Below are 27983 nucleotides of genomic sequence, written 5' to 3'. Positions count from 1 at the left end.
TCAGATTCTCTGTCTCCTTCTCTCTTTTTGCTCTTTCTCTTAGAAAAATAAAAATAAACATTAAAAAAATACTTAATTTTTTAGAGCAGTTTTAGGTTTACAGCCAAATGGAGAGGAAGGTACAAAAATTTCCCATATACCCTACCCTCACACATGCATAGCCTAACTTGTTATTTGTGTCACTCACCAGAGCAGTAAACATCTGTTATAATTGATGAGCCGCCATTGACACATCATAACCATCCAAAGATCATAGTTTTCATTAGGGTTCTCTCTTGGTTTTATACACTCTATGAGTTTGAACAAATGTATAACGGCCTTGATATGTATCCATAATTATAATATTTTATAGAGCATTTTTGTTGCCTTAAAAATCATCTGTGCTCTAGCTCTGCATTCTGTCCCCCCCCCCCACCAGCAACCCCCAATCTTTTAACTGTCTCCATAGTTTTGCCTTTTTCAGAGAGTCATATAGTCCAAATCATGCAGTATGTAGCCATTTCGGATTGGCTTCTTTTACCTAGTACTATGCTTTTAAGCTTCTTCCATGTCTCTTCATGATGTGATAGCTTATATTGTTTAAGTCTGAATAATGCTTTCTTGTCTGGATGTACCACAGATTATTTATTCATTTGTTCACCTACTAGAAGAGATCTTGGCTGCTTCTAAGTTTCAGCAAGGGTGAACAATGCTGCTGTAAATATCCTTGTGCAGGTTTTTGTGTGGATAAATACCCAGAAGCATGATTGCTGGATCATATAGTAAAAGCATGTTTAGTTTGGTAAGAAACTGCCAAGCCGTTTTTGAGGGTGGCTGTGACATTTTGCATTTCCACCAGCATCGAATGGGAGGGTTCCTGTTGTCGCTTCACATTTTTGCCAGCATTTGGGGTTGTCAGCGTTTCAGATTTTGGCCATTTCAGTGGGCGTGTAATAGTGTCTCATTTTGATACACCTTCTTTTTTTTTTTTTTTTTTCAACATTTATTTATTTTTGGGACAGAGAGAGACAGAGCATGAATGGGGGAGGGGCAGAGAGAGAGAGAGAGGGAGACACAGAATCGGAAACAGGCTCCAGGCTCTGAGCCATCAGCCCAGAGCCTGACGTGGGGCTCGAACTCCCGGACGGCGAGATTGTGACCTGGCTGAAGTCAGACGCTCAACCGACTGCGCCACCCAGGCGCCCCTGATACACCTTCTTTTAAAGTTAATGAATGTTACAGGTGACTTTTGTTGACTGAGAAGACTAAAAGTTATCATTTGAGGAGCAAATAGAGTTGATTTCATAAGATTTCTCAATGATTTGAGATCTAAAAGCATTGAAAAAGTAAACTAAAAAGTCACACAGAAACAAGCAAAAAAGTTCAGAGTTTTAAAAAAACCACAGTCTTAGTCTCTAGGACCTCCTACAGTTTTCTCATTGATAGTCTCATAAATAAATATCAGATAACGATAATAACTATAATACCTATTTGGATAATTAATACTATTTTCAGTTAAGCTAAAAGCCAGGCCAACTATTAAGGCAATCAGTGTAAATCTGCTTGAGAAGAAAAGAAAGAAAATATCAGTGAACAAACTGAATAACAAAAATCCAACTGCTGTAGATTACTGAAAACCTCAGAGGGTCTCATTGTCATTCAACATAAATTTTTATAGACTTACTTATTAACACAGAACTGCTAAAATGAGCGTTTGTCTCCATCTGCAAGGGAAATTAGGATTTAGTGGAAAACAGGAGGAAAAAAATGAGGGTTTTCAAGCTCTAAAGCTGTCTTTTCAGTGGTTTGTATTTTATAGTGTGTGCGAGTGTGTGCCTACAAGATCATTAAATTGGATAGGTTATTTGGCGATTTGAGAAAGAGCTTTGGTTTTCTACTGCGTTTGTTATTTTGTAAGAGTTGGGGCACATAGAAGGGCGGGATTGGATCAGGAGAGGTCCCAGATTTTCAGGATGTGACTGTTATCTCACAGGGTTCTAGCTTCTTTACCTGAAAGAAAGGGTTTGAACTCAGATGGTGTTTTCTGAGATCTTTTAGTGAACACAGATATTCTGCCCTTATTCAGCTGCTCATGGTATGTCCTATTCCCAAAGGCTTTGACTCTATTTCCACGGCAGGCTTCATGAGACGCCATTAAAAGTGAGATTGTTGGGGGCACCTGGGTGGCTCAGTCGGTTAAGCGTCTGACTTCAGCTCAAGTCATGATCTCATAGCTCATGAGTTCAAGCCCCATGTTGGACTCTGTGCTGATAGCTGGGAGCCTGGAGCCTGCTTCAGATTCTGTGTCTCCCTCTTTCTCTGCCCCTCCCCCACTCATGCTCTGTCTCTTTGTCCTTCAAGATTAAATAAACATTACAAAAAAAGTGAAACTGCTGTTTTGACATTCCAAGCATATGGCTCAACCATGCACAAAAGCAATGATACTACAAGGTCACCGGGCTTCAGAGGACTCGGGCACTTCTCCGTCAGAGTACCATACGGCTGGAAGAGTCTAGAAAGTCTTGCAAGGCCTCCTGTGTCTGTTATGTTACCAAGCTTGTTCTCAACATCTCTATTTGATAATAGATCTTTGATTTTTTTTTTTCGAGGCTGCAACATATATATCTGAAACGAAACAAAAGCAAACCAAACCCTGAAAGACAAGGGTTTTCTTTACACAAAAGTAAAATGTGTTTCACATTTTATGTGTTGGCTTTGGTCCAAATTAAATAATCTGGTAAAGTCATTAAATGCATTTAAGAGTTTAAGTACTGTCGCTCATTGTTCTTCCTCTCTGGGTAAGCTTTACAACCTAAAAGTGCTGGTTGTTAAAAGAGTTTATTTGGGTACAAAAAGTGTTGTAAACCCTTGTTGTTTACCTGCAGATTTTGTCAGATGTCCTACTGTTCCCTGTCTATCCTGATTTCTTGCTTCTTGAATCTTGAAGGAATGTTTGATAATTAGTTATTTTCTTCCTTTTTGGTTCAAGACAGCTTCTTAGAAACAAACCCAGGGCTCTCGTAAGGATATTTTGCCTTTAAGCTGTTGTGACTTATCTTTTGTGTATTACAATCTAGCGAAAACAGAGTTCGAGTTGAAACACGAAAAAATCATTTTTCCCCTCCCCTGTAGTGGTGATGATTTCTTGTCTGTAGACCCATGAATGGATCATGGGCAGGAAAAAGAATTATTCTTATCAAATTTACCAGTCACAGCAGAACATTTTAGCAATTACCTGCACGTGAATATACCAGATTTTCTTTTAGGTGGTAATATATAATTAATGATAAACCATCGTAACCGGAAGGCTGGGAGTGTGTTCAATCAGAGTTGCAGTTCGCCTTGGTTGTCTAACATTTTTTTTTTTTTCCTTTCTACAGCTATGTGGCATCGTGATCCTGGCAATAGCGATTTGGGTACGAGTAAGCAAAGACGGTCAAGAGGTAAATAAACTTCTCTGTTTCCAAAACAGTGTATTTCTCTTATGATGAAAGTAATGACAATAATAATGTAAATATTTCTGTAGCATATTCCTTGATTGCCTCATGTAGTCATTTGTGCTGGTATGTGATTTTATCATTTAAAAATTCAGTTTAATTAATCAAGTTCACTCACTCACTGTGTGCCTGGCACTTTGCTAGGCATGGATCAAGCCTTCTGGAGACGGGAGAGGTGTTATGCCAAAGATAGGGAGATTGCCGTGAAAGTGGGGGTTGAAGGGGCCAAAATGGAAATCAGCCTCCTTTGTTATTTGCATAGGCCAGGCTGAAGTGTGGCTGGGGGGTACAGACTACCATTCCTCCACATCAAGAACAAATTTTGCCATACGAGGTACTGACAATCATTTGGCTGATCCCAAGGTGGGAGGCTGGTCCAAAAGTAAAGAAGGTGAGAAGTTCTCTTGGAGAAGAAGAATCTGGATCTGTGTTTTAAAGGCAACAAGGTACCACGATGGTTGGCAATTCCTGCATCAACTGGCATTGAGGGTAACTCCTTATAGCAGTAAGAAGCTGGTCACACTAGTGTGACTCAGCAGCTGGCTGGGGGTGTCCAGCTTCTTGCTCTCTAGATAAGATTAGCACGAGCCTCTTTCCTTCACCATGCACCATTCCACGCCCTGTGGCAAAGCTCTTACCAAGATCTCCATGGGTCTGGAGGAAGCTTAGTTCATAGAGTCAATTTTGGCTCCAGTCTTTCGACTGCACGTGTGCTGTTTCTGTTCCATACCACGCACACATTTGTGAAGGTGGAAAGAGAGTGTGTGGGAGAAAAGTGGAGGGCATGTAGGGCCCTTCTCTTGGTTTTCCCCGGCATAATACCTGGCATTGTTTCCTGGCTCTCCTGCTCCCATTTTCCTCTCTCCCTTCTTCTCAGGAGCACTCCCTCCACCCAACCCTCACAAAATTCCTAAATTATTGTTCTTAACCGTATGCACCGCAGTCCCCTTGTTCTTTGTTGTCTGGGCTCTTGCCAGTATTCAGGATCACATCTTCTGCTAGCACCCTTTCAAGGTATTTATTTGCCCAAATAAAATTTCTCTCTGTAAGAGGAATTTTGATTCTTAGTTGATAATCATTAAGATATATTAAGCCAGCAATTAAAGTAATGTATGTTCTGTAAAAACTTATTACATCATGATTAAGCTGAATGCCTTTGGAGACAGCCTCGTTGCAAGAAAGATTGAAAACAAATTAACATCTGTTCTGATTCCTTTCCTAAACTGGGTGACTTTTCTGCCCCTTCCTTTCCTCCCTCCCCTCCTCCCTTCCTTCATTCTCTGTCTTCTCTTTTTAAAAATTGCTTTCTACCCTTAGAGAACCTAGGGAATCACAGTGACAGCTGCTTCCTCATTCTGTGCCTACCCATGATGAAGAAATTGGGTGGGAGACAGGTGTAGCAACTAGTTGATAATACCCTAGTCCATCCAGACTTGATGTATTTTTTTATACTGGTAAATGTTAACTGTGGCTTCCTGGTGGGCTTGGGCTCTGGGTTTGAACGCTAGAAGGGTATTTGAAGATGCGCCGAATCTCTGCTATCTAGAAGCGGATGTCTGACTTTGGAACTCATAATTAAGCACAGAGATTAAACAGTCACCTATTGAGAGGGTGCTTTGGCCTTTTTAAGATATGTGTGCAGCCTGTATTTTATTTATGTTATTTTATTTCTGGTTGATGTGGGAACATTTTCTTTCCCCCAAGTGCTTCTGGTAAACAAATTTGGTGTTTAGTCTGTTAAGAAATTCCACACATTGAATGTATTAAGAGAAAAACTGCTGTCCTTGAGAGGGTGGGACTCCACATCCGGGGACACGAATGAATTACTAGAGCTAGGCAGCATCTTCGGTTACATTTTTACTCTTGCGTTCTGTCAGCCTCACGCCCTGAATAAAAGTCCTTATCTGCCAGGACATCATTAACCAGCTTGACTTCTGTGAAACTGGCTTGATTTGTCTTTATCTGCCGTCAGTGACAAAGAATCAAGACTGCAAAAAACCGAATTTAGCAGTGGAAAAACAAAGGCAACAGTTTTAGAAGGAAAAGCATGAGCATAAACACAGAAAGGAAGAATGTCAGGGAGGTCTTTGTGCACAACCTCTAGCGTATCTCTTTGTGCTAAAAATGTCTCTCTCATAAGGACACTTTGTTTTTCCTCAGGGAAAAAAATCTATGGACAGTCATTCTTGTCCCAGGAGATCCCTTATAATCCAAAGATCAAGGTTCAGCCATTAGAAATTCTCCTCTTGTCCTAATACACACAGACACTGTTCATCCAAGACAGCTTTTAAAACTCTGCTGTGCCTCTCCTGGAACAAACAGCTGAACTCAGATTTCCATTTCTTGCCTGAAAAAGAATAGCCACTTGTGTAGCTGGACTTGAAACAGTGACCTCCAGGCATCCAACACACTGCTTTCTGGCCAGTAGTACCTGGCAGGGGGTCACCCTGCCCAGACCAGTCTTAGGGAAGTACTTCACTACCTGCTGAATAAATGCTGGTTGCACCATCCATCACACTTGTAAATATTGGACCTGTTATTTCTATATCTGGCCTATCTAAGCAGAGTTCTGATAACTCAGACAGTGAGTTATTCCTCTCAGAAGCCTTAAGTTTTGCCTGCACCAGCCACGACATTCTAGTGAAGGGGTATTTGATGGTGAGGGGGTAGAGTGGATTTCCTAATGCTGGCCTTCTTTTTTCTTTTCTTTTCTTTTCTTGTCTTTTCTTTTCTTTTCTTTTCCTTTCTTTCTTTTTTCTTTTCTTCCCCTCCCTTCCCTTCCCTTTCCTTTCCTTTTCTTGTCATTATCTATTTTGACCCAGATGTCATGCATGTTTATTAACAAAACTGATTTCTTAGCTCCAATATGAGCAAGCAAACAAAAATCAAACAAATAAAAAACCTGAAAAAAAAAGTCTTTGGGACATAACCAAGCTTTCTAAATCTGTAAGTTGAAACATTGTCTGTAAGCATAGACTTTTAGAGACAAAGAGGCCTTAGATACCACAGAGGCTGACCCAATTTCCTTTATAAATGGGAAACTGGGGCCCAGCAGGGTTAGTTGACTATTCCAGGGATAAATAATAAACTTAGTTATATATAAAGACCCTGACTAGAATATAAATCTTTGTTTTACTGCTTTTACGATTTCAACACATTACTTTCCACTGATCATTGAATGAAGCTTTCCTCTAGGCTATGAGTTGATTTTTAAAGTCTTTAAAAATGTATGCATCATTATCAGTAGTTTTTTGTTTTTGTTTTTTGTTGTTGTTGTTGTTGTTTTGTATTTCCTGTTAAGGGAGCTAACTTACATGCTGTGCAGCAGATTCTAGGAGGCAGAGTCTCTGAGTTAGTCTAACAAGTAGTGTTCCACTTGGAAATAGCCCAGTAGATAGAGATCATACAAGACAGATGGGCCACATGGAGTACTCACGTATAACACAGGCACAAGGCTTCACTTTTTGATTGTGATATATCTAGAGGACAAGTGGTAGATTGAGGCAGGGCATGATGAAGGTGATGAAGGACAGTATGTGTGTTGCTGGAAAGAAGAACTGAATTATAGAAGATGGGTAGCCCAAGCCAACATAAAGAGCTCTAGGATGTTTTCTTCAATATCCCATTACTTAACAGGCAAAATAAAGAGTTTCTGGAAGACTCTGCACACTTTCTGGGAACAAGGAGATAGAATTATATGGAATATCAAGAACTATACTTATTTTCTTAGTTTTTTTTCAAACTTTTTAAAAAAGTTGATTGATTTATTTTGAGAGAGAGAGAGAGAGAGAGAGGGAGAGAAAGGGAGAGTGCACAAGTGTGCGAACAGCAGAGAGAAAGAGAGGGGGATAGAGAGCATCCCAAGCAGGCTCTGTGCTGTCAGCTGTGGAGCCCAAAGTGGGACTCAAACTCATGAACCATGAGATGATGACCTGAGCTGAAATCAAGAGTCAGATGCCACCCAGGTGACCCTATTTTCTTAGTTTAAATGTTTTTGTTTGTCTTGGCAAATATATAGACCTGTGTAATCACCATTGCAGTCAGTATGCAAAGCATTTTTATAAACCTAGAGATGTTCACTCCTATCCCTTTGCTGTCAGTTCCGTCTTTCCTTCCTACCTCCCTCAAAGTCAAGCACCGCTGTGATTTCTGAGTTACCTGTTCTTGGATGTCATATAAATGGAATTGTATGGTAGTCACTGTTTTGAATATGGCTTATTTAGCTCACCGCAATGTTTTTTGAAATTCATTCATATTGTCGCGCTTGTCAGTAGTTTGAGAAATTTGCCTTTCTAATTTAGATAATTAAATTGGCATAAAAATGCATGCTTTACAATGCTACTCTTACATATAAAACACAAAACATGCAAACCAAAGATCACATCATGGGTGAAAGTACCTGTCCTAAGCTTTTAAAAGTAATTGGTATTTTAAAAGCCTATTATATTTCTTCCATACCACATGGAAGTTGGAAATGTTATTCAGATAAGTAACACCTCAATAGATTGTAAGCTCCTCAAGGGCAAGGATTTTTGCTTGTTTAGATCACTGAAGTATCTCAAGGTTCTAGAATAGGGTCAGGCACATACTAAGTACTCAATGGCTATTTGTTGAAAAACAAACACCAAAGAAAAGGATTTTCTGTCATTAATTTCCTTTCTTATTTTCAGATTCTCAGCCCTGGGGATTCTAGCACTAACCCCTATGTTTCAGTGAATATCTTGATTGCTGTGGGTTCTGTCATCATGATTCTGGGTTTCCTGGGATGCTGTGGTGCCGTGAAAGAAAGCCGCTGCATGCTTCTTTTGGTGAGTTCTCTAGACAAATCAAAATACTCAGTCTTCACACTTGGGAGGATTATCTCCCATCCCCGTTGTCTGTCAAAAGAACTTGCCAAGATTGATGAAACTTTAACTTTTGTTTAAAGAGTTTGATTATGGAGAGTACTATTTTTAGCTTAGATTAGAGGTACCCTGAGAAATTTCATTTATTCATCCATTCATTCATTCATTCATTCACTCTTACTGAGTACGTGCTGTGTGCCAGATACTGTGCTAAAAGACATAGACATTAAGACATTAGGGAAGACTGACATGCAAATTATTAGCTACAAGTGTGCATGGTCCAAGAAGAGGAGGGCAAGAGGAGAGGAGAGAATTTTCAAACTAGGAGCAGAGGGGAATAAGGTGGCTGTGTGGGTGAGGGTGTGATGGGCTTTCCAGGGAGAGAGCCTGGCAGGACAATGCTGGCACATTTAGAGAATTACAAGGCCTTGGGTATGGCTGGAGCGTGGCAGGCAGAGGCTGCTTTCAGTAAATGACGGGAGATGGGTCTGAATATGGACAGCACCAAATCATATCCCACAGTAACAAAATTATAAGGGACTGAAGTAATCAAATTTGCTACTTAGAAAGCTTCAAGGAGGATGGATTGGGTTGGGATAACCCACAGACATTTACTTTTCACATGTACAATAGAATGATAAATGGATGTAGAAAAATATTAGATAAAGACCAAGATGTATTTGTTAAATAAAATCTAACATTAGAGTTTACAGAACTCATTTAAGCTTGTTCCTCCAATAAAATAAGTATTGTGTGTGTCCCTGAAAAGATATTTGTTAACTGTTTGTTTATTAAGAGAGAAGGTAGAGACAGAGCTTTAGCAGGACTTTAATAGTATCCCTAGTGGTTACTTTTTGATCAATAGGTCTCATTTGCAGTTTGGGGGAATTTAATTACTCAAGGAGCTGGTTTTAAAAAGAGAAAACCTAATCTGTGGACCGCATTCTTTAAAGTTATGATTCAGTAGACCTGAGACAGGTTTCAGGAGTCTACATTTATAACAAGACTCTGGGTGATTTTGGTAGCGGTAGAAAACTTGTTTTGAAGTCACTTCTGAAATTTGCTTTAAAGTTTGTGTGAGTTTGTGTTTGATGAAGAAAGAGGAGAAAGATAATACACAAGTAACTGTATCTAAGTTTTCAAACTTCCCTCCACTCAACATCACACTGATGTCTACAATCCTATCCATACATTTTTGTTTTAAACACTGCTTGATTGGTGTCTGAAGCAAATGTTTCTGACCACTAATGGCCCCCAAATTGGCTTTTTGAGGCAAAGGGTAGAATAAATGAAGAACACGGTTATTATTCCAACAGTAATATGATCCCGACTGGAGAAAGAAGCACCATGCTCAAATGTCCCAAGATGTCACTGAATGCCCTGGAGATAATATGTGTTCCATTTCTTTCTTTTTCCAGTTTTTCATAGGCTTGCTTTTGATCCTGCTTCTGCAAGTAGCAGCAGGCATCTTAGGAGCTACTTTCAAATCTGAGGTGCGTACACATGACGTATGATGATTTTGGAAAAGCCTGAAAAATCAAAATAGTACTTTCTGGCATGAATAATTTAACAATGCTTTTCAATTTTCAGTCCGAGCGCATTCTGAATGAGACTCTCTATGAAAATGTAAAGCTTTTGGAAGCAGCAGATAATGATGCCAAAGCATTCCAGAAAGCCCTGGCTGAATTTCAAGAAGAGGTAATTTGAATTTGTAGGTCATCTGGGTAGTTTGCCATAGGTTTCGTATTTACCTAATTTTTAAAGATATTATTTAACATTAAAACATGTCTCCACTTTGCAGATTTCGACTGATTATTCTGTCACTCTGCAATAGTAAAAATCCAAGAATATTTCTAACTCTGTTTCCAGCTTATGAGGTTTTGAAGCAGTTTAGAAGGACAGAGATTAAGAAATCTTTATGATCAATTAAGCCTCAGTTGAGCCAAATCAATAGTTGTTTTCGTATTTACCATTTAGTAGGGTAGTGTGTTTGGAGCATTTTGAGAGTCTCTCTCTCTCTCTCTCTCTCTCTCTGCCTTCATATCTGCCCCTCTGTCATAAAAATAATTGTACCTATCATTTATTGCTATTTAGTGTTACTAGACTTTACCTTTGGTAGCTCATTTCATTCTTAAGACAACTCTTTGAGATGGATAATATTATCTTTATTATCCCTATTTTACAGATAAGTAGGTTAGGGCTTAGAGAGGTCTGACAGCTAACAAGTAATGGGATTGGAATTTGAACTCAGCTGTCTGACTAGTTAATTTTTTAAACTGGCATATCAACCCCTCCCTTATTTAGTTATTGAAACTGCTTCTCTGTCATTAGGGTATAGTCAAAACTTGGGCAGATGTTGAAGGTGTTACATTCTCTGGCTCTTACTTAATATTTTAACGTTAGTAGGCACTACCCCATCAAACAAAATAACACAAAACCACCCTAGTCCAGTCAGGTTTGTCTACTCAGGCTCCCTTACATAATTCTGCCTTCCTGACTTGGTATCATTCCCTACCTTATCTTAGAAATTACTTACTCCTTTTCTCTTTCTTTTCAAATATGACACATGCTTTAAGGTGTGTCTAAAAAATTGCTTTGTGAAACTCCTAATCACACCTTCTTTGTTCGGAGTTCAAATCATATTAGCTACATGGAAGTTTCATTTCACATATAGAAATTCTCAGAATCTTAGAGGAGAGCTGGACATTTAGGGCATTTGACCTGACATGACTTGACATGATTCATTTAACATGATCCATTGATTGGAGTATTTTATATTTATGTTCATCCAGTCTCTCATTAAATATTGAAGAATTGTTGGGGTGCCTGGGTGGCTCAGTCAGTTGAGCGTCCAGTCATGATCTCACAGTCTGTGAGTTCGAGCCCCACGTCAGGCTCTGTGCTGACAGCTCGGAGCCTGGAGCCTGCTTCTGATTCTGTGTCTCCCCCTCTCTCTGCCCCTCCCCTGCTCATGCTCTGTCTCTCTCACTCTCAAAAATGAATAAATGTTAAAAAAATTTTTTTAAAAAATTGAAGAATTGAAAGTGCCCCGATTTTTGCAATCCCATCCCATTTATGTCCATGTCTGATGATTAGCATGTTTTTTCTTAATTTGAAACAAAATCTGCTTCCCTAGGATTTACATCATCTAGTTCTTCCTTCTGGAGTTTTAGAGGGAAAAGAAAATCTACTGATGCTTTAGCACATTGCTACTTCTTTGACAATGGCTGTTGTATGACTTGTAAAAAGCTTTGCTTTTCAAGTTGAAACATCCTTGGTTTCTTGAACTATTTATCAGATGACTTTTTATTCCAGAGCATTCCCCAGTTCCTGTTTGAATAGACTCCAGCTTGTAAAAATTTTGCTGAAAGCATCATTTCCAAGAGCTGAAACGTGATAGGAGTCAGTCCCTGCTTCACTTCCTCTGTGTTGTGCTTTTCCCGGCTTCCCCATAGCTGCATTTCTTGATCCCCTCCCCTCTAGCATCCTACTCTAGAGCCCAGACCAATCCAGGTTTAAAGCAGGAATGATTTAAGCAACCCAATTCTTTCCCTGGGTGGGACTGAGCATCCTTGATCCTCCCAGGTTGTTGTCCTAAGACAAAATGTACTGTAGGTATCCACTGGATCTCTGGATTGGGTCCTGAATCATCTTTGCTGCACATTGTTTCTGATATCCAAGATCTCAGTGCCAACCGTGGGATTCTAAATGTTCTGTGTGTTGTAGCATGCTTCTGAATTACTTCTGTTCTTGTACACTAATCCTATGCCTGAAGCTTCTTGTTTCACAGTACTATAGTTCTTTCTTAATGTCCATTTTGAGTCTCTTTCTTTCTTTCTTTCTTTCTTTCTTTCTTTCTTTCTTTCTTTTTCTCTTTCTTCCTTCCTTCCTTTCTTCTTTCTTTCTTTCTTTCTTTCTTTCTTTCTTTCTTTCTTTCTTTCTTTCTTTCTTTCTTTCTTTCTTCTTTCTTTCTTCCACCAGGGTTTTTCCCTTTCAGTAACGGATAGGATTAGGATAAAGAGTCCTACACCAAACTCTGGCTGGATGACCTGGGGCCCCACCACACATGGACAAAAATTGTAGACACTAAGTGGTTTTCTCTTTGAATTTCAGAGAATTCTCACATGAACTCTCTGCTAACATACTAATGGAATGTGCCCCTCTCGGATTCTTGGTGATGACTATTTGTCTAGAGGTTGTTGTATTATTCCATGCACAGTGCCTTGTTCATTCAGCTTTTATAACACTTTCAACAAGTTTTGACCAACTTTTTCTTCAACTTGGCTCACAACTGATCTGGTGACCAGATATCATACCAAGTTTAGCCTTTCTACCTCCTACCCTGTCTTCTGTTTCTAGGCTTCCCTGAGGAATCCTGAGGTATATTGTATTCAAAATATGGACTGATTTGTGAGTGCATACAATGGGACTTTCTCTTTTTTGATCTAGGTCTCTATATAAATTAATATTATTCTAGATTATTTAATCAGAAAGCACACGCAATTAATCATGTCTATCGTGGACATGATAGGAAGACAAGAAAGGAGGCTATTTCAACGTTGCCCTCTTTGCTAATATGGATTGACCTTGGGACCAGCTGAAATCTTTAGCTTTTTGCATTATGGATGGCTGATGAGTCATATATTTGTGCAATTAAGTCTTTGAGCCAAAGTCCAAGGCTTTATACCTGCCTCTGTTGAACTTGTTGGTTTGAGTCCATTGTTTGAACTAACTTTGGAACTTGATTCCAGTCTTCAATGTGTTAACCATCACTCTCAGCTGTACATCAACTACAGAGTTGAAAAGGTACTTTCCAAATATTTGTCTAAATTATTGATATCAGTGTTGAACAGATCATGTTCATGTGAGAGCATCATGGAAACAACAACCACTGCAAAATAGAAACAACAACAATAATACCTAACATATACTGAGTACTTCCTACAAGTCAGGCACTGGGTTAAGCACTTCAAATCTTCACAGCAATTTTCCCATTTTTATCTTTACAACAAATCTAAAACTTACATACTATTGGGAACAACTACTATTATCTGCATTTTTACAGATGAAAAAACTGTAGCACGGAGAGGTTAAGTAATGTGGGTCACCCAGTGAGGAAGTGAAGGTTTTCTCAATATCCTGGCATTACAATGCATCTGAGCCTAGAAAACAATGTACTCTTGGTTCTGTTTTCTTCAGCAATTTTTTTTTCTACCTTTCTTCATGAAGAGTTGAATAGGACATGAAGAATAGAACATGAAAAGGACATGCTCTTCATGAAGAGCAAATAGGACAAGATGAGGGACAGTTATTTTTCTCTTTCATCTAATAATATGATGTGCCATATACCCTGAGTCATTGGGCTTTTGGTTTCCTTGTTTTTCTTCCCAAAACACGACCACAAATTCTCTAAGTGTTTCAGTATATTCCGAGCCTTAAACTTCCTTGACATTATCCTAAGAGTTTCATCCTTCATTTGCACCCCTCCCCCATTTTGCAGATGTCCATGTTAAATTCAGACTTATGGGAAGCCTGCTAAGCCACTTTTTCCTTTGTGAAGCCTCTCACTCTTTTCCTCCTCTCCTCCAAAAATGATCAAAGATCAAAGATGGAAATATAATTTTTTAAAAACCTCTCATCTCTTTTGGGTAAAAGTTCTTTAAAGAGACCTTGACTCTCTCATGAACTCTTTGGAAGCTTCTTTCCCAAAATCTAGGATACATAGATTTGATTCTGCCCCTCTCTTTTGTCATTTAAAACTAGGTGGGTTTTTCATCTTTTCTCCAACTTCCTGAGACTTATGCATCTGCAACCCTATTTTTCGTTCATTAATATTAAAGTCAAAATGGAAGATTCCTGTATTTTTGCTTCTACATTCAGAGAAGTTGGTGAGGTGATTTAGATGATATTTTAGTATAAGAAACATCTTAATAATAGTTTTAGAGGAATATGATTCAGTGTATTGGCAACATTTTTATCTTCTTTAACGATAGCTTTTTATATCTATTTTTCATCCAACAGTTTAAATGCTGTGGTTTGGTCAATGGACCTGCTGACTGGGGAAATAATTTTCAACAGAATTCCAAGTCATGTGCATGTCCAAGTCCATCAGATTCTTCTTGTACATTGTATGATGGCAAATATGTTTACAAACAGGTGAGGACAAATCAAATTTGATACAGTAAGTGGTTCCATTAATTTTTTTTCACAATGAAAGTCTCTATAGAAAAATTAAATTGCAGCAATTACAATAGGAATCATGATATAAAAGTCCCAGGAATTTCCCAAATAAAAAATAAATCCTATTTAAAGATAAAAGCAGATATAAAAAAAGTGAAATTAGTTCATTTTTTTCTGAGTCTGATATTATTTGAAGTCAACTTTAATAGATCAAAGAAACATCCCACTGCAAGGAGAATGAAAGTACAAGCTAACTGATGAAAGTTTATCGTGTCCTTTCTTTGGTGACCTTAATCATTATTCTTCTCTTTTTTTTTTTCCTATTTTAACGTAAATCCTGGAAATCTATATTTTTACTTTAGTTATCAAATAAAGACCTCTTTTTCTTATGAAATGTTCCTTTTCTCAAGTAATTGCGTAGACCTGCCCTTTCGGGGTTGGGCTCTGGATACTAAATGTTATCAAAAAATCTGCCTAATTTTTGCTCCCGTTGAGAAGTTGCCTCAGACATTGAAAGTATATTGAAAAAGCTGGGTTTATCTTTTATGTGCTGTAAATGTCACATTTGTGTCACTTGTAAACATCAATATATGGATGTCATATTTCTTATCATTGCTTAATTCGTCAATTAATATTGACTCCCTCCGATTCTCCAGACCTTTTATTGGCCACTGGAAATCCATTCTTGACAGGCACAATGTCTGCACTCATGGAACTGATGTTCAAATAGTGAAAAGAGAGAGATAATTAGGCAACTTCAATCAAATGAATTATTGGTAATTCTTAGATAGGGGCAGGCATGAGGTATTATGGAACTCTGTCTAACTCAGTCTTCAGGGTTCAAGGTATCCTAGAGGATATGATATCTGTCTCTTACCAGAGGGCTTTACATAAATTGTTCCTTCTGCCTGGGAGGAATGCATACAAAAATGATAATTAATATTAATGTTTAATGTATTTGCTGTTATTCTTCAGTGCCCACTATGTCTCAGACAGACCCTTGCTAAAATCGCACATACTTCTGGACCCTCTGTGAGATCATAATCTAGTTGGCAGAGGGATATGTTAAAGCTATTATAATCCAATGAATTAATTTCTGTAATACCTGAAGATTAGTTTGATTTTGCCATTGGCTTAGTAATGGCTACTAAGGTTAGTTACATATTAGGAAATAGAAAGCATCTCAGGGGAAATTTCTCTCCTGCTATCACATCCCTTTTTACTAATCCAATCAAAATAAGGAGACTCTTTTCTAAAGGAAAATTGCTATTACCAATATTTAAGATAATTCATGTGGAGAAGTTATCTACCAGACTACAGAGCTACCATGTTTTTTTTAATTGGCCAAGTGGTATCACTAAACAGTTTTATTTTTACTTTTTATACTCCTAATTTAGTATCTGCAAGGAAGAGGGGAAATAAATATGGTGTAAATGAGTGCAGTTTCTACTTCGGATAATGAGGAACTTAGTAAATTCAGTTGCAGTTGTTATCTGTTTAAGATTCAACTCAAAGATGTTTTTCCTCAGGATAGATTTTGCAAAGCTCTAGCATTATCCTAAAAAGTAATTGACATTCCCTTCAAATTCACACATAATTCAGCTGAAGATAGGCTGATAGCTGCACTAGTTTCCCAAAAGGAGGGTCATAAATTCATAAAATACTTCCATCTGTACTTGCAAACTTCTGTAGTTTGCAAGAAGTCTGGAAAAATAAGAAATCTGGAATGGCCATAATTCACATTTCTTTCTTTTTTTTTTTTTTGTCCTCTCCCTTTTGCCAAGATAACCTGGTTATCTGGAAGGGAAAGAGGGAGAAAGCTCCTCAAATATAATAAATGTGACTCAGTAGATAAGGTCATTAATCTCATAGTTAACCCTAAAAGACATAATAATTTACCTTAATGTTTACCACTTTGGATCAGATGTGAATGGAGAAACCAATTACATTCAAGAATGAGAGGGAAAAGAATGTTTTACTCATTTGTACGGAGAACTCTTATTTTATTAACCAGAGCAATGTTTTGTTAGCCCTTTGTGCATATATAACTATCATAGGGATAGTGATATATTTTCTGGCAATATGGATAATACCACTATTACATTATGTAGTATTTTTCCATTTTGAAAATTAGCCATATAATTTAAAATTGTTGGAATTTTTAGGTTTGGTCTGAAATGTTATAAGCTTGAAATTGCATGCTAGCTTGAATAAATTCAATAAATGTGGCAGATAAGCAGCTTTCTAAATTCTCTTTTTTATCTAAAGTAAGGACAAAATAGTGGACATAATATTTTTTTTTCCTTTTTAAGGTGAAAATAACCCTGATATATATTATTAAGGGATTTTTTAAAAAACCGTGTTCTAAAAATGAAAATTTGTTAGCTGAAACCCCAACTAGGGAACTCTTTGCTACAGATTACAAGCCTAAAAAATACACAGTCAAAGTGATAATAACTCTAAAATGAAAAATTGGAAGTTAGGATAAAATTATTATTTATGCCTAAAGATCCCTAGATTTAGCAACGAGACCGTTGAAGCAAAAGTTTACTTCTTGGTGCTTTCTAATGTATGAACAAACCACAGTTAACAATCTTTTGAGGAGTGTGGAGGGGCAGAGTGATATAATCCAATTCCTCTTGGTTGAGTGTGTTCCTCAGTAGTAATGTAAAAAGTCAACCCAATGAGCAAATATCTTAAAGTAAGGTCCAAGTTTTGATTCAAGGTAACTTCTTATGTTTTGTTTTTTAACAGCCATGCATTTCTTTGATAAAAGACGTAGTTGCAAAACATATTCTCATAGTAATTGGAATTGCGTTTGGACTGGCAGTAATTGAGGTATAGTATTATCTTGCAATGTTGATTCTTCATTCATTCCCTTGTTTATTCATTAATTCTTCCAACAAATATTTTTAGTGAGCCAAATGTAGACCAGGTTCTTGAGAAAAACATTGGGTAGCAACGCCCAAGGTCTAGCATCTTTTTCTAGCAGTCTTTGGTCTGGGGAGAGGATTATAATCTTATCAATCGAGCAGGGCTGAGACCGTTATTTATGAATGATCTCTCTACGGGGAAACAAAAATTGAATTAATTTCCACCCAGTTCTTAGTCCTAGATAAGGACTAACAAGAGAAATCTAACAATTTTTAAAAACTAGAGACAGTTGCCTTAAGGACTATGAACTCACTTGAAGAAGTTTTAAAGGAAATTTAAGGTTTATATATTTACTCTCAACAATGTGATTACTGATGTTGAAAAAAAATCCTGTGTAGGATTTTTATCTTGATGGACTTTCTTGGCATGACTTTTTAAAGAATCCAAGGATGCTTTCTATATGGCCTAAAATTCTTTGCTAAAAAGATGAAATAAAACTATTTCAGAGAAGCATTTTTTGAATAATTCCAGATTTTGGATTAATTTAGATATAAAATGGATATTAATTTAGATATCAAATGAGTCAATTCACTCTTGATTCCCTATCAGGACATTGGCAAGAATTCTAATATGTGATGTGTTTTCCTGGTTACTGCCTCTGAGGGCTGGTTAGGTCAGAGGAGTGACTTATGCTTCACTGTCATGGAACGTAGTACAATGTCCTCCTTGGGATTTCTGGTAACTTTCTACCTCTTACTTGTGCCAATTTACCAACAGAGAGGAATTTTGATTTTTTTTTTCATGTTTATTTACTTTTGAGAGAGAAAGAGAGAAGGAAAGAGAGAGAATGAGTGGGGGAGGGTCAGAGAGAGAGGGAGACACAGAATCAGAAACACGGTCCAGACTCTGAGCTGTCAGCACAGAGCCCGACACGGGGCTTGAACCCACGCACCTCGAGATCATGACCTGAGCTGTCAGCACAGAGCCTGATGCTGGGCTTGAACCCAGGAGCCGTGAGATCATGACCTGAGCCAAAGTTGGAAGCTTAACTGACTGAGCCACCCAACCACTCCTCCAACAGAGAGGAATTTTAGCTGGGAATGAAGCAATTTAGTGTTCTAAGTGGTCTTTTGGTTAGTGGTAGAGTTTCCCACCAACCATTAGGGAAAGGGTAGGTACTATAAGCAGTAAGTTGGGCTGTTGAGTATTGCTTCCTCGTAGTCCAAATGAATAGGTCTAAATATGACACATTCTCTGTTGGTAGATATGGCTGTCTTTCTTTTTGTCTGATATATGGTGGAAGTCAAATGGTGCCATATACTAGGTCTATTTTTCTTGATTCTGCCTTTTGTAAAATGTCCTTTGTTTCTCTGTTTTCCTTATTGGTTGTAGAGGTGAGTTAGGAATCACACACATATGCACTCATACATTTATAAGCATAAAACACACACAAATACATGTTGGTGACTAGACTTCAAATGAATGTTTGAAAGATCAGGCTTTAAATGTAAAGCTTTCAATTACAGGCTTTTCAATGTAAGTGTCAATATTATTAAGTGTCAAATCCATGTTAGACTTGAATTCAGACAATTGACTATGACTGGCTACAACCCACTGATGCTTTTAAGAATCTTCTCAAAAGCAAAGCCAGAGAAAATAAGGACATAATCAGCTGGGAAGATTGATGTCTCTCATATCTTAGCCAAAGACATTGCCAAGAATCTAAATACATCTAATGGAAAATGAGATTACAAGAGGGATAGCATTACAAGAGGAATAACATTTTATGAAATTGGTATATTCCATGTATTTGTTGCATATTTAGATATTTTACTGGTTGTTCTAAAGACACGTATGGGGAAAGACCTTAACAAAAAATTTCCATGGAGTAACTTATAGGTATGGAATTTATATAGTAATATCATAAATTATAACCATTTTATGAGTTAATGCCAGTTAAATTAAGCGTGATTTTTAGACTATATGTAGATATGGCAAATAGTTAGTTCAAAGAACTGCTTGACATTTTTTGTTGTTCATTCCCTCAATCTAAAATCTGCCCTCCCTCTAGCATTTCAAGAGAAAAAAAAATTCATTTTTATATTCCCTCTCTCTTTATTCAAAAAGGAGCTTTGAAAATATCTAGTCTATAAAACTGTATCCAAAAAATGTACATTAGTCTGTCTTACAGGTGTTAATACTACTTGCCTAACAGGCCTATCTCCATTCTGTTTCCCAAATTCAAATTCAAGAAAACACAAAAATACATAGAAAAATCACTCTAATAGCTTTTTTAAAAAACTGTATTATTACTATTTTATTGTTAAGGAATCCACTTGTGTGACTAGCATGAAGTCCAGACTGGGTTAACAGCAATGAGTCCTGGAGGTTACAAGCACTGTATTCTCTCTCTACCTGAGCTGAAAACCCAGACTCATGAGGCCTCAGTCCCTGCCTCCCAATTCCCAGAAGATGCCAAAGCCAACTACATGGCAAGCTTCTTCAGAGGAGAATACGACTTTGTCTTCCCAGAAGACAAACCCTCTTACTTTGCTTTATGAGGGAGATAGCAAGCCCAAACCACAGACAGGTTGGGACTTGCACAGGCCCCCACGTAATACCTCTTTTTAAGAAGGAAAAAGAAACAAATATCTTCTTGCAGAAATTACATTCAAACTCTTTCCATAGAAAAATCTCACATGAAAAAACTACCCGCTGGCATTTAGACTTTTGGTGTTAATCTGTTTAGTCACAGCCTGTAGCAGACTGCGGCCGATGGTTATTTTCAAGGCTCTGTTAAGACCACATACCTGAGGAATTTTCCTCAGATAAGATGCTAGGGGTCTATGCAGGATGCTTTATTTTGTAAGAAAATTTTATCTATAGGCATCAGAATTCTCCTTGTTCAGAATTAAATGACCAGGTTATCATGTCTCTCCTTATTTGACTACAGCAAATTACAAGCATAAAACATAAACAGTGCTTTCACTCTCATTTTAATTAGAAAAAAAAAAAAAAAAAGAAGAAGCGGTTGATAATGATAGTCACCACTTTGTAGGATACAAGTTAGCTTGGCAGGAGGTCCCAGGAACAGAGCAGTTAAAAGAGGGAAAGGAAAACTGTGTAACATTTTTTTAGACTGCTTCACAATGTGGGAATTCACGCACACTACTTAGCAAGTTTATCCTGAGTCTCAGCATGCATTACCATATGACGAATCCCTTTTAATTATTTCCATTTTTATCAGCAACGATAAATTATCTTTTCCAAAGCAAGAAAGTGTGACATTAAGTGTCTTGTCTGCCGATGAATGGTGGGCTTCCATTTCAAGGATGTGACAGTGAATGACAATAGAGATTTGTGTTATCCCAGTATTTTGACCACTTTCTTTACTCTGTCCTGGTACTTGTCTCCCAGACTTCAAGCTTGGGACAAAGGCAGAAAGACTGAATTTCAGTGCTTTTCCAGGTCATTCTAAAAGAATGACTTTTGGAACATTCTGGAAGAAAATCATATATTTTTTTTTTTTGCAGAGAATTGGTGTCTACTGCTTTGTTTTTAAGAAGGTATTGGCCATCAGTTCTCATCTGAGATTCGTTTCCAGGAAAGATTTAGTAAGCAGGATGCCTCAGTACAGTAGGAACATTGGAGATGACTAAGCATAAATGGCACCTCATGATCCTCCTGCTTCTGGTGGGGAGGAAACTTTCGATCTTTCCATCATTTCTACATCAAAGCCACAGCATGCAAAGCACTAACTGCAGGGCCAATTAGGGCAAGTTTTGGGGTCCCTCATTCCTTGGGAGAGCCATTTAATGAGATGGAAATTATGCCCCAGATTTTCAGCTGTACTTTTTCACTTCAAAGGAAATTCCTGAATTAAGCTATTCCCCACAGATTTAGAAGCTTTTTAAGAAAAAAAAAAGTTACTTTCTTCATTCCTCTTGGCGATGCCTAAAAATATGGCAAGAGAAATTCTAGACTCCTTGATTTTCTGCAGATGATCTAAACCAGATGATCATATAACCCTTTCATGGAAGCAGTAGGTGTATTTAGCCCCCAGAGGCTTGACTTCTCCAGAGCTCCAGTGTAGATGCCCCACAGTGTAGATCCAGTGTGTGTTTTCCAGAAAGGTAGGGTGCTCTGGTGGTAGCCAGTTCTGCACCATCAAATTGGGCCAGTTAGAAGCAGATCGGCCATCTAAAAACCCTGATTGAAACACAACAATACTCAGAAAGCTTTCTCAATGCTCTTTTGTCCCACTGGAGGCTCCAATTTCCCAAGAAGAGAGATAACTTAGATAAAATAAGATTAGAACTGCCAGTAGTCAGGATCTTTTCACATGTAATGTTCTTTCTATTTATAATGTTGCCATCATTTTAAGTTCCATGTTAATCTTGTTATTCTATTTTCTAGATACTTGGTCTGGTATTTTCTATGGTCCTGTACTGCCAGATTGGGAACAAATGAATCTGTGGATGTGTCGAGGTATCACCCATCAACCCCCTTTAAAATTTTGCTTTGGTTTTGTAACTTTAAATATATGAGTGCTGTACATGTTAGGAGCAGCTGTCTTATTAAAACGTCTCATTTAGCTAGATCACTGATATATTCCAGACATACTGAACATATTTAAGATTTGAGCGACCCAAGGAAAATGATATGAATGTGATTTTTACTTAAAATAAAAGTAACACTGTTTGTGCTGGTGTATTTTCATGTCTGATCATTGTGTTCAGGTGGTACTGTGCTTAAAACCTTCTTCTGGAGCCACCCAGTGGAATAATCTTCATTGCTAAGTGACAGACAAGGCCATAGTTAGTTAAAGCAGTGAATGTGGGCTTTTCAGAAGCAACACTCTCTTTTGTGTGCCGTATCAACCATTGGTGATAAGACGGAATTGAGTCTCAAATTGAAAAATTGTGGCCCAGCTAAAAAAGTCAACATCTCTTTTCCATTTGTGCTCGTGTTTACTAATGGTATCTTTTTTCTCCTATCTATTGGGACGGGGTGGGGAAGGTGAGGCAAGAAGCTCCGAGTGCTGCCTTTTGGTCTTTGAATCTCTGGTGCCTCTTTGGACCTTCCTCTGGGACGTAGATATAACTGCTTTCGTCTTTCTAGTTCTCAGACATTTTTACATTTTAATTTTTATTGGGGTATAATATACATATAATAAAGAACAACTCTTAAGACTCTACCTGTGTAAGCACTATCCAGACCAAGATACAGAACATTTTCAGCACACCAGATTGTCCCTTCATGCACCCCCCAGTGGTGTGCTAGGCTGGCTCACACCAGCTTGCCAGGCAGACTGTAGACATAACCTGTGCTCAGTGATATCACACTGGTAACTTGAAATCCACCATGGTGGGAGTATTTATACCATGGGACCTGGCAAATGCTGTAAAATCAGGCTTTTCTTTCTAGAGCTGACTGCTAAACATTTACCAGTATACCAGTGCTCTTAGCAAGTACTTCCCCAAAGGTAACCACTCTTCCGATTTCTATGACTGTAGCTTCATTTTGCCCATTCATGAACTTTCTATAAATGTAACAGCAAAGTGTGTACTCTGGCTTCTTTTGCTCAACATTTTGTTTGTGAGATTCCTAATTGCTGCACGCAACTCTAGTTCACACTCATTGCTGTGTAATATTCCATCGTATATGAATGTATCACAATGTATTTACCCATCCTCCTGCTGATGGGCATTGGGTTTGCTTCCAGTATGGTGCTAGTATAAATAAAGCTGCTATAAACATTCTTTTAGATCTTTTGGCACTTACAAGTACCGATTTCTGGATAGATACGCGGCAGTGGAATTGCTTTGTATTCATATATTTAGATTTAAAGAATTCTGCCCAAGAAATTATCTTTTTAATTTTTTAAGTTTATTTATTTATTTATTATTTTTTTAAATTTTTTTTTTCAACGTTTATTTATTTATTTATTTATTTTGGGACAGAGAGAGACAGAGCATGAACGGGGGAGGGGCAGAGAGAGAGGGAGACACAGAATCGGAAACAGGCTCCAGGCTCCAGGCTCCAGGCTTCGAGCCATCAGCCCAGAGCCTGACGCGGGGCTCAAACTCCCGGACCGCGAGATCGTGACCTGGCTGAAGTCGGACGCTTAACCGACTGCGCCACCCAGGCGCCCCAATTTTTGAGAGAGATAGAGATAGTGAGTTGGGGAGGGGCAGAGAGAGAGAGGGAGAGAGAAAATCCCAAGCAGGCTCCACACTTTCAACATAGAGCCCGACGCGGGACTCAAACTCACAAACCATGAGATCATGACCTGAGCCAAAACCCAGAGTCGGATGCTTAACTGGCTGAGCCACCCAGGTGCCCCTATCCAAGAAATTTTCTAAAGTGGTTCTGCTAATCTATCCTCATACTAGAAAAGTAGGGGAGACTTAATCTCTTCTGAGGAGGAGGAAGGGAAAGAAAGTCAGTAATTATCAAATAGATCAGAGTGGGGAAGGAGTGGGAAACTTGGTGGAGCGGGGGTTAGGCAGCCTGTTTCTGTGCTCCCCTATTGCTGATAAAGATAATTAACAATCCTTTTCTGCTCACTTGTCATCATCTGGGAACTATACCAGAGAAACTGTATTTTTTATTATCTTGTTCTTCTCACCACACCTTTATGAGCTAGGTCCTATTATCCTTTTTGCAAGTGGGAAAATAGAAGCTTATTGAAGTTAGGTAACTTGTCTAGAGTAAAAGCATTAGTAATTGACAGAACTGGTCCAAACCTTGACAATCGTCTTCCAAACTTTCCAAACAGTTGCCTCCCAAATGGATCATGCTGTATTTGGCTTTCCCATATATCTATTAATATACTTGCCACATTTTATTTTAATCATTGTCCATGTATTTGTCTCTGTTGGTATAGTGCAACTTTTTGAGGGCATTCGTTGTTTTTATTTGTCTTTATGTCTCCTGTACATATCACAGTGCTTGACACATAATAGGTGCTCAATAAATTGTAGCTAAAAAAGAATATTTAGATTATTCAGAGCATATATATATACACCTAAAAATAATCTAAGCACTTTGCACAGAGTAGCTCATTTAATTGAGAACAACCTTCTTCTGTTAGTACTATTATTGGGTCCATTTTACAGATAAGAAAACGAGATGAATGAGATGAACTTTTCTTAGGTCATGCAGCCAGCAAGGGGTGGAGTTGTAATTCCATCTCTGTGTCTCAAAACCTGTGCTCCTTATGTCATGTCATTTTGCCCTACGTTACAGTATTGTTGGGAGACTAGATAAGGAAATGAATATGGAAGTGCATTTTATGTAGTGTCAGGCACATACTAAGATATTTTATGGTATCAATGATATAAAGATCCGTGTCAGTCACGGTAAACAGGAAAGCAAACATTCTCTTAGTTATTTCAAACAGTGGAAATACAATGCAGGGAATCGCTGTATTAGTCAGCTAGGGCTGATAGAACAAAATACAACAGACTCAGTGGCTGAAACAACAAACATTAGTTTTCTCACGGTTCTGGAGGCTGGAAGTCCAAGATCAGAGTGCCAGTAAGATGAAGTTTTTGGTGAGAACTCTCTTCCTAGGTTTCAGACAGCCTTCCTCTTGCTGTGTCCTCAAGAGCTGGGGAGAGAGGGAGAGAGAGGGAGAGAGACAGATACAGAGAAAGGGAGCAAGAGAGCACTAGCTCTCTGTTGTCTTCTCTCACAAGGACACTAATGCTATCAAATCAGACCTCCACCCTTATGACGTAATTTGATCTTAATTACTTCTTTACTCCAAATACAACCACACTGAGGGTTAGAGCCCAAACATATGAATTTGAGGGTCCATACCTACTGTTTACACAAGTGAAGGAAGAAATGGGATGGCAAGATAAACCAGAGATTGGCAACAGTGGGAAGTTATACCACCCTTAGAACCGGAGGGACAGAGATGGTGTTCCCAGGATCCAGGGTCACCAGGTGGAAGATGGAACCGTGGCAGGGGCCACAGAGGAAGGACTGGCTAGCAGGAGTAGGAGCTATGGAGGTGACTCAAAAACTGTTGTCACAACAGAGAAAGTGAGAAGGGGCCGGCCTTCTTCCCTCTGGCCCACTCCAACCTTTTGCCAGTACCTCCCATTGGGTGAACTCATCTAGAAGCCTGAGAACAAGGGAGCCTGGGAAATGTAGTTTCCTCTCATACAAAGCAAAGCTGAGAATGGCAAGGACTGGACTGAGCAGACCGAGAAGACTGTTGTTATAGCAACTGGACATTCAGCGAGCAAGCACAAGGGCCTGAACTTTATGATTAAAGGTAGTATGAAATTTTAGAATCAGCTTGCCAACTTACGCTCGCGCGCGGGCGCGCACACACACGAGTCCTACTAGAATTTTTATTGATTGTGAAAAGTATAATTGACATTTAAAATTTTCATGAGAAATTGTACAGAAATTCTTTCTGTTTTGGTTAAAATTTAAGGATTTTAAGGATAGAGAGGACTTTAGAATAGCTGCTGTTAACTGGGGGCCATTTGTCCTTCGGGGACTAATTGGCAATGTCTAGAGACGGTCTGTGTTGTCACAACTGGGGTAGAAGGAGAATGTTACTGGCACCTAGTGGGCAGAGGCCAAGGATGCTGCTAAATATCCTATCATGCACAGGAATGTGCCCCTACAACGAAGAATTATCAGTCCAAACTGCCCATATCAGTCACTGTTGTAACTGATTGAGAAATTCTGCTTTAGAGAGTTGCATCTGAATAATAAAATAGCTTCTTTCCAGGGGACAGTAAGGTATGTTACCATGGAAAGTGAAATGGAGTGGGTCAGGAGTCATCCCAGACCAGGCTCTGATAGGCTGCTGGCTTTATGATTTTTGCAAATCACTTAACTTGAAGTTTCCTCAATTACAATTAAGAAATTTTACCTACAAGAAGAGAGTTATCTGCTTGTGATAGCTCATCAAGATTTTAATTTTGGCCTTTGGTACTGAAGGTGATTATGAGGAAAGCTTTCATTCTCTTCAAGTATATTAAGATTCATTTTAAGAATTAGTCATACTTGGGACACCTGGGTGGCTCATTTGGTTAAGCATCCAACTTTGGCTCAGGTCATGATCTTGTGGTTTGTGAGTTTGAGCCCCGTGTTGGGCTCTGTGCTGACAGCTCAGAGCCTGGAGCCTGCTTCAGATTGTGTCTCCCTCTCCCTCTGCCCTCTCTCTCTCTCTCAAAAATAAATAAACATTACAAAAAACTAAAAAACAATTTTAAAAAAACATAATAAGCTCATACTTTACCTTCATGGCTCCCAGAACTAACCACGATATTCAAAGACATATTAAATTACTTAACAGCTGTAAAATAATAAAATAAAAGGTAAATGTCATCAAATTGATCATTGATAATGTAGATGGAAATGCTTCTTCCAATTAAGAGAAATGTAGGAATTATATTCATTATGCTTAAGACTGTACTGTTGCACTAATTTAGATATACACAATTATATAAGATTTTGACAAATGCTTCTCAAATCTGTCCATTTCTCTGCTTCCCTGTTTCTACAATCCTGTGGGATCTTTTTCAATCCCTCTGGATATAGACACAATAGTCTACTCAACATCCTTTGTTTCTTTGTCTACCTTACTGGTATATCCTGATCTTGTTGGAGTACAATGAACCCAACTAAAATATTTTGTTTCCCATCACCTACTGTAGTGAAACTCCTTTTTAAAAATGTTTATTTATTTTTGAGAGAGAGAGAGAGAGAGCGAGAAAGAGAGAGAGAGGGAGAGAATGCACAAATGGGTAAGGGGCAGAGACAGGGGACAGAGGATCCAAAGCAGGCTCTGCACTGACAGCAGAAAGACCAATGTGAGGCTCAAACTCACAAACCATGAGACCATGACCTAAGCTGAAGTCGACGCTTAACCAACTGAGCCACCCAGGTTGCCCCAAAACTCCTCTTGAACATACTTAAACACACAAGCAAAGAACACACATAATTAGTGAGTGTTTCTCATTTTCCACAGTAGTAGGCTGATCCAATTTTTAATTAATCTAACAATATTGTAAGGACATCTTTTAAACGACTGGATTTACTGGATCCAACTTAGAGCATTAAAGTAGAGTTTTATCATATCGATATAATAGACACTGTCTGATGTTCGTAATCTAAACTGACCAAGAGTCACATAATTTGAACTGTGCACAGTTGAAAAGTGCAATTTCTTCTGTACCCCAGGCAGAATGGCTGTCTTGGGTGACAATGAAAGCCTTTTTCAAACACTTTCCCTTTAGAGCTAGCTCAGTACTAGACAAACACAGCTGGCAAAGTAGGATATTGTTCCAAATCATCTCAGAGTCTGTTTCTGGACTCTTCATTTTGTTCTGTCCTTAGATTGATACCATACTGTTGAATGTTATAAGACTTGATATAAAATAGAATAAGCTCTCTCACTTTGTTGTTCTTCATAAGTTTTGTGGTTATTCTTTGCCCTTGCTTTTCTGTAGAAATTTAAAAATCAGCTTGCCAGTTTACACACACACACACACACACACACACACACAGAGTCCTACTAGAATTTTTATTGAGATTGTTTTGAATTTATAGCTTAGAATGGGGAAAATTGACAGCT

General features: G+C 38.4%; 1 protein-coding gene across 1 annotated transcript in view; it reads left to right on the top strand.

Annotated features, from left to right (window-relative positions):
• The window catches only part of TSPAN8 (tetraspanin 8), a 32087-nt gene extending 10000 nt beyond the window's left edge, over nucleotides 1-22087 (top strand). Inside the window, exons 2-8 of the mRNA XM_043565034.1 lie at nucleotides 3360-3422; nucleotides 8147-8284; nucleotides 9739-9813; nucleotides 9911-10018; nucleotides 14342-14476; nucleotides 17255-17338; nucleotides 21791-22087. Coding sequence (XP_043420969.1) covers nucleotides 3360-3422; nucleotides 8147-8284; nucleotides 9739-9813; nucleotides 9911-10018; nucleotides 14342-14476; nucleotides 17255-17338; nucleotides 21791-21844 — 657 coding nt within the window. The 3' untranslated portion in view covers nucleotides 21845-22087. The remainder of the gene's footprint in view (nucleotides 1-3359; nucleotides 3423-8146; nucleotides 8285-9738; nucleotides 9814-9910; nucleotides 10019-14341; nucleotides 14477-17254; nucleotides 17339-21790) is intronic.
• The last annotated feature ends 5896 nt before the right edge of the window (nucleotides 22088-27983 follow it).

Source organism: Prionailurus bengalensis, chromosome B4, assembly GCF_016509475.1.
Source record: "Prionailurus bengalensis isolate Pbe53 chromosome B4, Fcat_Pben_1.1_paternal_pri, whole genome shotgun sequence".
NCBI lineage: Eukaryota > Metazoa > Chordata > Mammalia > Carnivora > Felidae > Prionailurus > Prionailurus bengalensis.
This window is presented reverse-complemented; position numbering and strand designations above follow the sequence as displayed.